This window comes from Impatiens glandulifera, chromosome 1, assembly GCF_907164915.1.
Source record: "Impatiens glandulifera chromosome 1, dImpGla2.1, whole genome shotgun sequence".
NCBI classification, from domain to species: Eukaryota; Viridiplantae; Streptophyta; class Magnoliopsida; order Ericales; family Balsaminaceae; genus Impatiens; species Impatiens glandulifera.
Genome location: NC_061862.1, coordinates 92,840,021 through 92,855,701, shown reverse-complemented (window position 1 = coordinate 92,855,701; position 15,681 = coordinate 92,840,021). Strand labels below are relative to the sequence as shown.

The 15,681-nt window shown below is 29.2% G+C and overlaps 2 protein-coding genes across 2 annotated transcripts; one reads left to right on the top strand and one right to left on the bottom strand.

The window, feature by feature from the left end:
- The first annotated feature begins 308 nt into the window (after window positions 1–308).
- On the top strand, window positions 309–1,408 carry LOC124936356 (protein FAR-RED IMPAIRED RESPONSE 1-like). Its single transcript, XM_047476855.1, has 2 exons — window positions 309–791; window positions 1,337–1,408. Exons 1-2 carry the CDS (start codon window positions 309–311, stop codon window positions 1,406–1,408), a joined length of 555 nt encoding a protein of 184 aa, XP_047332811.1.
- Window positions 1,409–4,607: 3,199 nt separating this feature from the next.
- LOC124919315 (xyloglucan galactosyltransferase XLT2-like) lies at window positions 4,608–6,384 on the bottom strand. The gene has a single exon (XM_047459540.1). It carries the CDS (start codon window positions 6,349–6,351, stop codon window positions 4,912–4,914), a length of 1,440 nt encoding a protein of 479 aa, XP_047315496.1. The 5' UTR covers window positions 6,352–6,384; the 3' UTR covers window positions 4,608–4,911.
- Between the last annotated feature and the right edge of the window lie 9,297 nt (window positions 6,385–15,681).

Genomic DNA, 15,681 nt, shown 5'->3' with positions numbered 1-15,681 from the left:
ATCGTTATCCTCCATTTATTTTCAGATCAATACAACTTTATATTGACATTGTTATATTGAGCTCAATACATCATTATATTGATCTCAATACACGAATATATTGAGCTCAATACACGAATACATTGAGCTAAATACACGGTTATATTGAGCTCAATACACATATATATTGATCTAAACACACTGTTATATTGAGCTCAATACACCTTTATATTGAGCTCAATACACAAATATATACACCTTTATATTGAGCTCATTCCACCTTTATACAATGGTTGAGGAACATTTGGTTGAAAGTACACTACACCGCGATGGGGAATTTTGTACAATATCAATGTAAGATGTTTGAGTTTAGGAGAATTTTGTGCAGACATATTCTTATGGTGCATAGAAGAATGAAAGTGGATCAAGTGCCTGAGAGATATGTCTTGGACCGTTGGCGCAAAGATTTGAAACGAGGTTATCAAAGCATCACCAATATTTATGATTCTGATGTGTCTGAAAGTCAAAGAAAAAGGTATAACAGTCTAACTCCAATGATGCATTTGTTCCAACAACTTGCATCACAATCTGAAGATAAGACCTCAGTTGCGTCTAGACTTTTGGAAGACATGATTCAAAAGTTGATGTTGGATTTTGATAATGCATATACAAGTTCCACACCAGCAACTACTCCTCCAACCGAGAAAGTGATTCACTCTCTGGTTAGAGTGAGGGCTCGAGGTAGGCCACCAACGAAACGAAAATTATCTGCCGTAGAAAAAGTAATTAACAGGTCCAAACATTCAACAAAGGTTAGTTTTACCTCTTTGACTCGTTATATTGTGTTAGTTGCTTTGTTATATTGAGCTCATTTACTCGTTATATAGAGCTCATTGCCTAGTTATATTGATGTAATATATTTAACTAATTTCCTTGTTAAATTTTGTTATAGAAAAAATGCGGGATGAACCACAGATGCGCAACAATTCAATGACCCAGCTACTATACCACAAACAATAGTCTCCACTCAATTCTCTTTTACCACATTATTGTAGTTATATTGAGCTTATTTCAGCGTTATATTGAGATCATTGACTCATTATAGTGTACTTGTTGCTTCGTTATATTGAGATTATTGACTCGTTATATTGTACTTATTGCTTCGTTATATTGAGATCATTGACTCGTTATATTGTACTTGTTGCTTCGTTATATTGAGCTGATTGCCTCATTATATAGATCTCAAATAAATGATTTGACTATGATACCACAAACAATAAACTATAAGCATAATTTAGCATTATATTAAGTTTTTTTTAGCTTTACTAAGCATAAATATTTTAAACAATTTAACTAGGACTTGGAAGGTAGGAGCAACAACAGTAGGAGCAACAACAGTAGGAGCAACAACAGTAGGAGCAGAAACTGAAGGAGCAACAACGTTCTCCTATGCTGGAAGTGAAATCCTATCTAACACCCTCCCTTTGCCATACCCACCAAGTCTCTCCTCGGTACGTAACCTTTCAAAAATCATCTTGTCATCCTAACAGGATATGATCGGGAAAATCCTCACGTTCCTTCTTTGGGTGAAATCTGCTACCCTGTCCATGTAACATAACTGAAAAAAGAAGGAATGTTAGTTGTATACTAATTAGCAATGTTTATGAAATTAATTAATGAATCGCTCTTACCATAAGGAAGGTTGCTGGTCCGTGGAAAAATGAGTCTCGTTTCTTCTTCCATTTGATCATACTCTCAACAAGTCCATTTAATGTGAATCGACACCAATTTAGGTCCTTAATACTGTCAACATGAACTAGTGATTTCAAGATTTTAGACCTGCATATTGAAAACAGGATTCAATTAGACTAATATGATAAAACCATATTACGCTCCATATAACACTCCATATAACTACCTATAACGCTCCATATAACTCTACAATATGCATCATATAACTATACAATACGAACCATATAACTATACAATAATATCCATATAACGCTAAATATAACTACAAAATACAAGAACCTGGAGATTTTTACCTGGAAGTTGGACTTTCAGTGGCCCACAAGAAGCTGGAGACGACGTACACAACGAAGTCACGTTTGAAGTCGTCATCGGAAGTTGTGTTTTCTAGAATTACCTCTGGCATAGAGGAAATGATGGGAGCACCGCTGGTTTCACTCCTTACCCATCTCATCCTCCAAGCCCTAAGTATGGCGAGGTACTCAGGTCCGTCACTATTTTTACCAATGGACTCAGTTACGTCGATCTCTCCTCTAGGGATGTTTAGTATGCATTGTACATCATCCTCGTCAATAACCATATTTTGATGGTTGCTCAGACTTAGGGAACACGTTAGTTTATCGAAGTGTTCAAACAAATACATTGCAATTGAGGATGACAATTTGGAGACACGTAAGGAAAGGAGAGAGCCGAAGCCGATGTCCTTGACAGCTTGCTTCTGGAGGTCCGACAGTCCATTCACGGGTTTACATAGGCCCTGAGGAGAAGTGCGGATGTTTGGAATCGTTGTTTTCGGCAATCTTCTTTTTTTTGACAATTTCGAACTGAAAAAATGACAAAGGTGAACGCTCCATATAACTATTTATTGCGATCCATATATCTACCTATTATGCTCCATATAACTACATATTATACTCCATACAACCACTTATAACGCTTCATATAACTACTAATTACGCTTCATATAACTACTTAGTACGCTTCATATAACTATATTTTACGCTCAATATAACTAGTTATTACGAAATATAACACGCAAAAGATAACTTACCTTCTAAAATCTTGGTTGTCAACATCGTTGGTCTTCCTCTTTCGTGTCTTCGGGATGGTCTTCCTCTTTCGTGCATTCGGAGTCGTTACAATGTCGGAATTAGGGGGGACGGTAGATGAGATGTTGATATCGGTAGCAGAATCCATTGATCTTAGAGAATAGATAGTAAGAAGCGATTGGATATTGGAGAATACGTACGGCAAGAATATAAGAGGAGGCGAGGGGCTTCCACAGCGAGACGGATAACAAGTGGCGGCAAGAAGAGATTGATGGAAATGGTTGAGCGCTTCCACGGCGAGACAGAAAATACATCACGACTCGACTAGGGTTTACACAGGAGGGAGCGAGAAGAGATAGTAATGAGAGAGAATCAATGGTTAGACTGACGACTCGACTATGGTTTACACAGGAGGGAGCGAGAAGAGAGAGTAATGAGAGAGAAGGGCAGGCGAAGAGTCACAGATTAAAGCTATTTAATTTTTTTTAATTCAAAAAATCCAGCGTGGCAATGCCACATAAATTCGCTTTATGATCTGAGCCCCACTCTCAGCCCCCAAATCATTATTCTATATATATATAACATATTACTTTTTTTTTAATCAAATTATTTTTTAAAGTATGAGGAGAGAAAATTTTTATTTTAAATATTTAGTATTTATTTTAATTATATATTTATTTTATTTATAAAATAATTAATAAATTAAAAAAAATAAATGTTTAATTAATGGGTTAATTAATTGATTGATGAATATTTTCATAAAGTAAGAAAGAACTGGGTATATTGAAACAAAAATTATATTCTTGAATAAGCCTAGCTAGGTTACTCTCTACCTCATAAATTTACTTGTTGAAGAAAAGTAATAGGAAAAGTCTAAATTTGAATTAAAGTTATTGTCAAACTCCTACACCTGTCAATACTTTTTATTTATTTATGCTAAGATACCAATATTCTTGACACCTTGAATTAGATGCCGTTTGGTTGACATGTATAATAATTAATAATTTAAACTTTTTATAAATGTTTTTGATAAAAACAAAATTTTCAATTTCATATTTATTTCTATATTACCAAATAAACTGCAAGTTAAACTAAGTACTTTATTAATTTATAATCATGATTTAAACCTAAATAAATAATTTATATCCAGAACTCTAATATCCTGTGTTTACTTCTTCTTTTCAAAATAACAACCATAAATGTTATGTCCTAATCATAACAAATATGTACAAGAAAAAATTGATTGATTTTAAATTGAATCAAAAATTAATTCTTGATCAAATTGAATGATACGCATTTTTTAAATCATTCAACAATTTGATAGATCGGTTTAGTTATGATAACTAAACATTTCAAACAAAATGCTTAACTTTCTTACTTCCAATAATGGATAAATAATTAATCTCTTAATAATATTATCTTTTACTTTTGTTAGATAAACTTTCAATTTTGCATTTAATACTACTCATATAAACAAAGGAGTTATAACATGAGGGAGACTTAATTATCAAAATGAACTAAATTTTAACTATTAAAAGAATTTATTTTTACTATATAAATCGATTCATTTGCATTTTTTTTTATAATTATTGTTCTTATTTTTTAAATTAAATTTTATGTAATATCATTTAGTAATATCTTAAATTGATAACAAAATATTAAAATATTTTTTTAATTTTTTTATTATATATTAATATTCTTTAATTTTTTTTACCTGAAATATAAAAGAGTAATAAGAGAGGGAATTTGAGAGATAGAATGAGAGAGGAAATGACGTGTAAAATTAAAATTAATCAGCTTTGTGTGATATTAACTTAAAAAAAAATGAAAGACATCTCAAAGCATGTTAGTATATATTTTATATATAATATATTGAAAAAAACAATACTCACACTCAAATCAAAATAAAAATAAAAATTATAAAATTATAATTCCAGTTTCCGTGATTTCCTCCCTAAATTATCATAGTTTCATTTTCCACCCACAACTCTCCCGATCCGAACCGTCAAAACCACCATCTTCAAACTCGGAATCCAACTCAGTCGAACTCGCTCTCCGCCATTAGTAATCATCAAGCTCCAGCTCTTTTCTCCACTCCAACGTGGTCGTATTTACACCTATAATCAATCCTCTTCTACACATTTGATTCCGATTGTTCTCTCTTCTCCCTGATTCTGTTCAGTATTCCATTCACAGCAATATCAAAAGCATCACTCGTCCGATTCAAACCTAGCCGTGGCTTCGCGTACAAGAAATTAGGTATATATTCAATCACCTTTTCTCTCATCTTCTCCACCTCAATCTTACTGTATTTCTCCAAAACCCTTTTAACAGATAATCCATTCCGTACATCGTCTTCTTCAATATAAACAGAGTAACTCGAACGATTACTCGGTAAGAACCACTGATACTGACGATACGCCGTTCGATCCCAAAAGAAAACAGGAATCGAACCAGATAACATACAATCGAAAACCGATCTCCTCGTATCACTATCGCCTTTCGGTTGTAAACAGAACTCCGATTCCATAAACGTCTCGAGATTCTTCGTTTTACCGTAGGCGCACTCGGCTTTGTTACAGTCGATGAGTCGGCACGAGTCGGACTCGTTACGGCATTGACTCATGAGAATCGTTCGGAAATCGGCTTTCTGATCGGCACGGGATGCTCCGACGAAGGAGAAGAGTTTCTCGCGGCGGCGCGTGCGGACGAATTGTTGCCATATGGTTATATCGGATTCGGATCTTGGATGGAAACCGGTCGGGTATGGAAGTCCGATCTCGTATTCTTCATTCGGAGCACGTTCGACTATGAGTCGGGTCACATTACGCATCGCCGGCATGTTGAAGAAACTAGATCCCCAATCGGCGTCCGGCGAATCCATTCGTCTGAAATCCCATGTTATACGACCTATGACTAAGAAATGATCCGATCCGTTTGATCTTTTCCAGTAAGGTCGATCTTGTACCCATTTAAGCATTGTTTCACTGTCATGATCTCTCATCGTTCGATTCTCCCATAAATACCTACCCACCGACAGTCCTGCATAAAACGGCATGTAGAACGCTGTTGCAGATTCCGGCTCCATCGTTCTGCATCTGTAATTCAACAGCCGGTGGTGGAATAAAATCTCTGCCGAGAATTGATTCGTCCAATACCAAGCCGGAAGAACATCATCAGGCACGATCCCTTTAAGCTCTGTTGAAATTGGACCAAATCCCTCGTTAGAAACAGCCTTGCATCGCCAATGCCATGGATCTGATTCGTTGCAGCTATCGACCAAATCTTGGTTGAAAACAGAGGGGAGGTCGTAGACGTAGATCGTTCCGGAAGGACAGTGAGATGGGACCGAGGATCTGTCGATATCCATTGAAAGTAAGGAAGGGATGGGGGGAGGATAGGAGAGAACGACGATGATGATAAAGAGAGTGGAAAGAGAGAGCCATATTCGTGGATGGAGAGTGAGATGAGTGAGAACTGAATTGAGATTGGTGTCGATGGTGGTGTTCTTGGGATGGTTCTTGCCGAGAGAATGGTAATCCGGCGGGGATCGGCCGAAGAGAGGAGGTGCCATTGATGGGAGCCTGGGATTGACTGAATCTCAATAATCTTTATTCTAAACCTATAAATATGGAAAAAAACAAATGGGGATGGGGAACCATTTTTTACTTTTTTGAAGTGGACGGTTCATTATTTGTGGAATTTGTCGTGCTAATTTGCAAACGACCGACACCCAATAATTAGATACTAATTGGGACTATTTTATATGTTTAAACTCTATTGCCCAATGTTAGGACTAATTTTTTGTTTTTTTATTATCAAAATAGTGAAATTATGAACCGAAGTTTTGTATGAGACATGACTTGATTTGTCACTTGGCAATAGGGAGATATAAAAAAAAAAAATCTTTCTAACGTTACTATTATATTGATGAAGCAAAATCTTTCTCCTCTCTAGAATAGAGATGGCAATGAGGTAATTCGGGGCGGGAGATGTATTTATCATTCTCGTCTCGTTTTTATTTTAGAAATCTATATATATAATGATGCTTAATTTTTAAAGTGTTCGGATTGTCGGGTCGAAAGCTGTGGTTAATATGGATATTTATGTGAGAGTAAGTGGATACTTGGGTCGGATTGTGGGTTGACCCGCCCATAAACTTAAAATGGTTAAAAATAAATTTAAAAATGTTATTTGTAGGTTTCGAACTTGCAACATAACAAAAAAAAATACAACCCTTTAACCAACTAAGGCAACAACACTTTATATTTAAGATTCAACACCAAATTTGATGAACGTGAGACATTTTAACAATAAAAGTTTAAATTTTTAACTAACTAATCTATATATATATAATGATGCTTAATTTTTAAAGTGTCCGGATTACCGGGTCGAGAGCTGTGGTTAATTTGGGTATTTATGTGAGAGTAAATGAATAATTGGGTCGGATTATAGGTTGACCCGCCCATAAACTTAAAACGGTTAAAAATAATTTTAAAAATGATATTTGTAGGTTTTGAACTTGCAACCTAACCAAACAAGTACAACTTTTAACCAAGTGTAATTGAGATATAGTTTGTAGAGGGATAATAGACTAGTATAATTTGAAAGTGGTTAAAAAAATATGAATCAAATATTTGATTGACCAAAGTGTGAGGTCACGATGTTAATTATTAAAAAATATGAATTAAATATTTGATTGACAAAGTGAAAGTGTAGAGTCACGAGATGAGAGATTAATTCGGAAAAAATATGTGATGAAACATGTGAGAAAATAAGTTGTTTTATCGAAGTGAATAAAATGTGGAATGAGAGCGTTATATTTTTTATTTTAATAATTTTAAATATTGAATAAATAATAATTTTTTTAATTTATTTTGTTTTTATCTTTATCCGTGTGCATCGTTCGGAAATTTTCCTAGTTTTTTTAATAGTATCATCTCCGTCCCGTTCGGTTTCGACAAACCGAACCCCGCAGGACTTCATTTATAAAATATTTAAAAAAATATATAAAAATTATAAAATAAAATTATATAAACGAATTTTTTAATATAATATATGTAGTAATGTATTATAGTTTTATAAGGAAATAAATTTACGACTCTTATAAAATATAGTGAATAAATAAATATATTGATAATTTTATATTTAATTGTATTTCTAGTGTTCGTGGTAATAAGATAATGGTGAGATTCGGGCGAAAATACAAATATCATCTCCGCTCTATCCCTGTTCAATTTTGAAAAAAAACCGCCCAAACAGGTAATTCATTCCGTTACTGCGGGGCGGATACAAATTGTCATCCTTACTCCCGAACATGATCGTTTTCTAAAAATAAATTAATTTTTTTTATCTCTCCTCTTCGTATAACCGGCGATAGTGACATTATTTTTATTATTACTTTGTTTCAGAAATCATTTCTCTTTTTTATTTTCCTTTCATCTCTACTTTTACATTTTTATTTTTCAATGTTCCATTAATTCTGTTTTATAAAATAAATTCTAAATTATTTATTTCAGGATAACTTAATAGTTCAAATCTTCAAATTAGTGTATGATTACAATTTATTTTAATTTTTTCTTGTATAACTCTATTTGGTTTGGTATATGAATTTATTTTTGTGTAAATTATTCTTCAAATTAAAGTTTAGTCTTTATTGTTTAATTTTGTTTGAATAATTTTACTAGAAAACGATATAATTATGGTGTAATGTTTTTATTTACTAGACATTGAAAAGTTATGATTTTTTAAAATTTAATTATTATTTAGAGAGAATAAATTAATGAAATATGTATTTGTACAAGTAAGTAAAATTTGGAGTAACATAATATGAAGATTTAGTTGAAATGGAAATTGAGGGTATTTAAAAAAAAAATCTTTTTAAAATTAGAGATGGTGACTATTTTAGTCTCTTTAATAAATTAAACTCTAAATAAAAATAACAATAATATATAATTGCAATATCTAGTCATAAAATCAAAATTATAACATTTTTCTCTCTTTAATAAATTAAATTCTAAATAAAAATAACAATAATATATAATTGCAATATCTAGTAATAAAATTAAAATTATAACACTCATAACTCATAGCTTTATTTATATATGCTTATTCAAATAATCATAACTCAAAACCTATTATTTCCCTCTCTTTTGTTACGTCACTTAATTTATTGCCGAAAATATTAAAATACTTTCTATAATAAATTATTATTTTTTTATTTATATATTAATACTATTTAAATCAACTTTTACCAAAAAAAAAAAAAAAAAAAAAAAAACACTCGTTATTTTCATTCATCCCAACCAAAAACCCTAAACAGATCATTAGTTTATTTTAAAATGAGTTTTATTTTTTTATAGTTCAGTATTAAATTATTATTTTTATATTTGTTGATGTATGAGGATGAGATAGATCATGTGAAATAATCTGGTAGCGTAATCTGATCATATGACAGCGTAATCTTTAAACTTCTAAGCATATTTCTTTTCACTTTTGTATCTGATCAGAAATAAATAAATAAATCATTGCATTATAAATATAAAAATCGTGTTTAATAAAATAAAGATCATAAGTTTAGATTCAGATCTTAAATCGAAACGAATTTATAATTATAATAATTCTCCTAACTTCCTAAATTAAGAAGATAATAAATAAATAAAAATTCACAACGATCTCATCTTGGCTGAGAGTATATATATATGATTATGTTGGCTTTTCAGGCATATATAAAAAATAACTATCAAATCTTCTTTTTAATTATTCAAAATTTAATTCATCCACAAAAAAAATATATTTTTTACTTTTATAAATTTTAAATAAAAAAACATATTATTATAATTCAACAAATTAAATATTCAATTAATTTATTACATTTTTATTAAAAAAAATTAAAATAAAAAACAATAAAATCTTAAATAACCTAACTTCAAACAAGTTAAATATGAATAGCACTAATTGAAATTGTATTTATTATTTTTTTGATCTAAACAATTACAATGCTCATTTATATAAGAATTTTATTAATTTTAAGAAAACTAACTAATCATTTTTATTAAACTTAATTATTATTAAAACTAATTAGTTTTAATAAATTACTTTTCACAAAAAAATTGGGATCAATTCAACCCACACTTCCTATTCATTTTTTCAAACTATCACGTTGTCAATCGCTCTCTCAACCTATTCATTTTTTTTTTCTAAACAGTTAAAATTAAATAAAAATTAAAAAAATCAAATATATATTTTATTTTCATAAATTTGGTTAAATTTAATTTATCTTATAATATCAATTAAAATTAAAAAGGTAAAATATATATTTTATTTTAATAAGTTTGGTTAAGTTTAATTTATCTTGTAATAATTTTTTTTATTTATTATATATTTTTTAATATTTATGTAATGTATTATTTTGATATAATGTGTATTTTGTTTTTATAAATATCTATATGATAATGCATCTTATTTTAATTTGTATTTAATGTATTTTAATTTAGTGTTTAATATAATATATTTTGTTTTAATGTATAATATTTAAGTTAATTTATTATAATGATTTAATTTAATAGATTTAATTGTAATTATATATATTTTATTTATAAAATTAAACTGTTTATAAATTTAATAAGTTTTACATTACATTTTATTTATATTATAATATATTATATTTAATATATTTTATTTTAATGTTTATACAATATATTTTATTTTAATATATAATATTTAAATTAATTTTTATTAAATTGTTTAGAAAAAAATAATAATAATTTGAGAGAGTAAATATCCTAAAGATACGAGTGGTTATGAAAATAAATGAGAAAAATAGGTAGGGTACAAATGAATCCAACAAAAATTGTGTAACAATTTTCTATTTATATCCTACATCTCTCAGGGACAACAGTGATTTTATGGGGCTAGTCATTTTATTTATTTTTCCGAGTTTTGTGTCAGTCCTGTCTTCTGACATATTTTATCTATTATTTTTTAAATTTAGAAAACTATCCTTACTTTTCACTCTATACATCTCAATTTTAATATAAACTCACACCACAAATTATGACTTCGTCTCGAGAAATAATACTGAGATTCGTTGATTCTAAAAGACTTGGAGATCGTTTGTTTCATGAAAGAGTTTTTTGAATAAAACCCAATTTTTATCTCAAAATTTAAACATCTTATCAATTATCAAATCAAATAATTTTATCATTTAAATACTAAAACTATCCTCTAATTTTATCGTCTCTCTTTAAACAATCATTCTTTCACCTACACTATATCCTCTAAAGTCAAAAATTAATTAATTTTTAAATTTTAAAAACCAATTTTTTCATAATTTTTACTAAACATAATTTTAAAAAAAAATAAAAATAAAACAAAAAACCATTTCCTCAAACAAGCCCTTAGCCAATTGGAATTAGGTTTTATGTTATATATATATAATATAAATGATGCTAAAAATAAGAAAAAATATTACATTAATCCACGTTATAATTTACGTTATTAAATATTTTATTTCTTCTCTCCTACTTTCTTTCTTAATTAAATTTTAGATTTTAAAGTTTATAAATATATATTTTAACATATATATTTTTCTTTACTAATTATTTTTCCCTCATTTTATATATATATATATATATATATATATATATATATATATATATATATATATATATATATATATATATATATATATTCTCACTAATCATAAAATATATATTTTTTTTCAAATTTTATATATATATATATATATATATTATCTTTTATTATACATTTTCTTCTCTCATTTTATATATATATATATATATATATATATATATATATATATATATATATATATATATATATATATATATATATATTAGTAATTTCTTTATTAATATAAATAATGTTTTCATTAATATAAAAATTAATTAATTAGTAATAAATATTAAATATAAAATAACTAAAGTATTTGAACAATCTCAAGTGGTCTAGCGGTTATAGTGTTCACATTTTATGCTTAAGACCAGAGTTCGAATTCCAAAATATGCAAATTTAGATTTTTAAGAATGCATTATTGATTATAATATATGGTAACACAACTTTTAAACAAATGATACGAGACATCTAAAAGTGTGAGGTCGGAATTAATGGTTGGTTTGACGAGCATTTACATTTAAAAGTGTGAAGTCACGAGATGGAGGTTAGGTGATGGGTGGTTTGTCAAACATTTGAAAGTGTGAGGTCACGAACTGGAGGTCGGGTGGTGGTGGTTTATCGAATGTGAGTTCAAAATTAGTTGTTGGTTGAGCGAAAATTTGAAAATATGTGGTCACAAGATGGAAGTCGGGTGGTGGGTGGCTTGTCGAGTGTGAGGTCGGAATTAGTGGGGGTGTTTGGCGAGCATTTAAAAGTGTGAGGTCACGAGATGGAAGTCGGGTGGTAGGTGGTTTATCGTGTGTGAGGTTAGAATTAATTATTGGTTTAACGAGCATTTGAAAGTGTGAGGTCACGAGATGAAGGTCGGGTGGTGGTGGTTTGTCGAGTGTGAGGTCGGAATTAGTTGTTGTCTAGTGAGCATTTGAAAGTGTGAGGACACGAGATGGAGGTCGGGTGGTGGTTGGTTTGGCGAGTGTGAGGTCAGAATTATAGTTGGTTTGACGATCATTTAAAAGTGTGAGGTCACGAGATGTAGGTCGAGTGGTGGGTGGTTTGTTGAGCATTTCAAAGTGTGAAGTCATAAAATGGAGGTCGAGTGGTGGGTGGTTTGTCGAGTGTGAGGTCAGAATTAGTTGTTGGTTAGGCGATCATTTGAAAGTGTGTGATCACGAGATGAAAGTCGGGTGGTGGATGGTTTATCGAGTGTGAAGTTAGAATTAGTGGTTGGTTTGACGAGCATTTGAAAGTATAAGGTCACGAGATAGAGGTTGGGTGGTGGTTGGTTTGTCGAGTGTGAGGTCGCAATTAGTTGTTAGTTTGACGAACATTTGAAAGTGTGTGTTAATGAGATAAAAGTGGGTGGTGGGTGGTTTGTCGAATGTGAGGTCAGAATTAATGGTTGTTTGGCGAGAATTTAAAAGTGTGAGTTACAATATGGAGGTGGGATGGTGTGTGGTTTGTCGAGTGTGAGGTCGGAATTGGTGGTTGGTTTGGCTTGCATTTGAAAGTGTGAGGTCACGAGATGAAGGTCAGGTGGGTGGTTTGTCGAGTGTGAGGTCGAAATTAAGATTGGTGGTTGAGTTTGACGTGAGATAAGAGACGTGTCATCAATTGAGTTCGATTAAGATTGATGGATAGTTGTCTGAGGGGATAAAAAAATTATATGAAAAGTGTGAGTCACAAGATGATGATTAATTGAGAGATTAAGTGGGTGCCGAAGGATAAAATATATGTTAAAATTAAGTTTAAGATTAAACTTAATTTTACAAACTAAAATCAATTTAAAATTAATTAAACTTGAATAATATTAATTTTATCTAAAATATTTATAAATAAATAATATTTTAAATATATTCTTTTCTGTCTAAATGTACGAGAATTATGCTAGTTTGGATGATAATTATTAGAAGATGATAATTTTTCTTTTCTTTTTTTTTAATATATATATTAAGAGTATTTTCTTTTGTGAGTAGCTTGTCAAAGATAATTTTCATTTTTCATATGCTCTCCCTGTTAACCACACAAACTTATAATGTCAACAGTGATAATTTGTGTGGGAGCATATTTCTTTCTAAACCTTTTCACCCCAAGATTTTTTTAATTTCCCGAAATTCATATTTTGAGAATTATATGGTTAGATAGTCTATTCTTCATGATAGAGATCAATTTGATTTCATACTGGAAAAGATTTGAGAATTACAGTTTCGGTCATGTGCTTAAATTTTTTTAGAAAATGAATGATAGTGTGTTTAATTTTTTTTTAGAATTAAATTAAGAAATTACGAGGTGCTGTCACTTTCTTGCCGTTTTAAAAATATTAACAAATAAAAATAAACTTAGATCATCCCTGATTTCATTTATATTCTGAGTGAGGATCTTTGCTCTATGTTCTCTCACATGGAAAGTGAAAAAGTCAATTTTTGAAATATATATTTCTTCTTTTATTATTTTGCCTGGAAGGAGAACGGGAACAAACAACCCCACTGCCATATTTCATACTCTTCAACTTTAACGTTACTAGATATCTAAACATATGCATTCTATCTGTCATGTCGATATGCATACAAAATATTGCAATTTTGCAATTGTTATTATCAATGAGATTGAAATGCATACATTTAAAAAAAAAAAAAAACATACAATTTTGACTACCTAACACTTTTAGAAAAAAAAAAAATTTTAAAAGTTAGGTTAAAATTATACTATGGAGACACTTACAGTTTAGGTTATATATATAAGAGTTAGTTAAGAAGTAAACAAACAAAAATTAACAATGAGACAAGTTTATTTGTAAGCTACTCGGTCAAAGTTCGACTTTATTTAACTTTGACCAAATTTGAGTTGAACTCGAACTGACTCGTTTAATATTCGAGTTGAGCTCATATAAATACTTACTCGAAGTCTTGTCTTGCTTTTACGAGCTCGATAATAAATAATATATTTATTTATTTTAATATTAAACCTAAAATTTTAAACAAATATTTTTTCTATACATATATTTCAAAATTTATTTTTATTCAATTTTTTCAAGTCGAGTCAAGCTTATAGGTAAATATTGGAGTCAAGTTTGAGCTCAAATTTATAAACTAGTTCGAGTACGAGCTCAAGTTGAGCTTGACTTATTTGCCTTCCAAATCTGGCCTAATTTTTTTTTTATATTTTATTTTCATAACGAATATTGGTTTATTTTAGCTGTTGATTAATATTTTTCCAACTTTGTTTGATCTTGTTTCTTTTAGCTTCTTTTTGGATTTTGTTTAAAAAAAGAAAAATCTTATTTTGATAAATCCCAACAAAATCATATCAAACTAGTTAATAAAGGCAACCAGGTGAAAGAACATGTTGACTTACAACTATCATTTATTCTATTTAAGTTTAGATTATATGATGTCTTATTTAAAAAGTAATTATTGAGAATAATTTTGAATATATAATGATTTTTTTTAGTTAAAAATTAAAATATTTTAATAAATAATAATATAAAATATTTTTTTTTAATATTTAATTTAGTGAATGGTGTGATATCATAAATGAAAAATAAAATAAAATAAAATTTATTAATTTAAATTATTTAAATAAACCAATAAACAATCTCTTTATCTAACATTTATATTCTATAAAAGAATATCATTGCTATAACTTTATGGGCTTTAACAAATCTTAAAAGAATGTGATCTTATAACCTTATGGGCTTTAACAACCTAAGCTACGACCAATTCAAAACTGTTTTCTCAATTGGAGGTTGTATGTTTTTATATATGAATAAACCAATCATTCAAATGTCATTGGTCATAATTACTTATTATAATTATACTTAGGTGTAATCATTCTTTTAAATTAGTCTATGTTATTTTTACTCATTTATTCTTGGAATGACTAACACCATCCCTTTAAATTAGAATGTTTATAATGGAATCAAATCTTACATATGATCTTATAAGTAGTATTCTTGTCAATTAAGAATTTTAATATATAATTAAGAATCTTAATGATAATTAAGTTTTGCTTGATCACAAACAAACAAAAACCATTTTTGATATCAATATATATGCATTTATTCTTTCAATTCCAAACACTTAGTTCTAAAGTAATAATTGGATTCATATATATATTAGAATATTAATATATATTAAATAATATTTTAATTATATATATTAACAAATTTAATAACATTTTTTCATTTAAACTCAGTTAATCCCGATTTTTATATCAAACACAATATATAAGGGACCAATGCTTGGTCCTGAATTACTAAAATTTTGCAATT

Coding starts and splice junctions, on each gene's coding strand:
- LOC124936356 (XM_047476855.1), top strand. CDS start 309: ATGGGGAATTTTGTACAATATCAATGTAAGATGTTTGAGTTTAGGAGA. Junction 792..1,336: donor GGTCCAAACATTCAACAAAG/GTTAGTTTTACC, acceptor CAATTTAACTAG/GACTTGGAAGGTAGGAGCAA.
- LOC124919315 (XM_047459540.1), bottom strand. CDS start 6,351: ATGGCACCTCCTCTCTTCGGCCGATCCCCGCCGGATTACCATTCTCTC.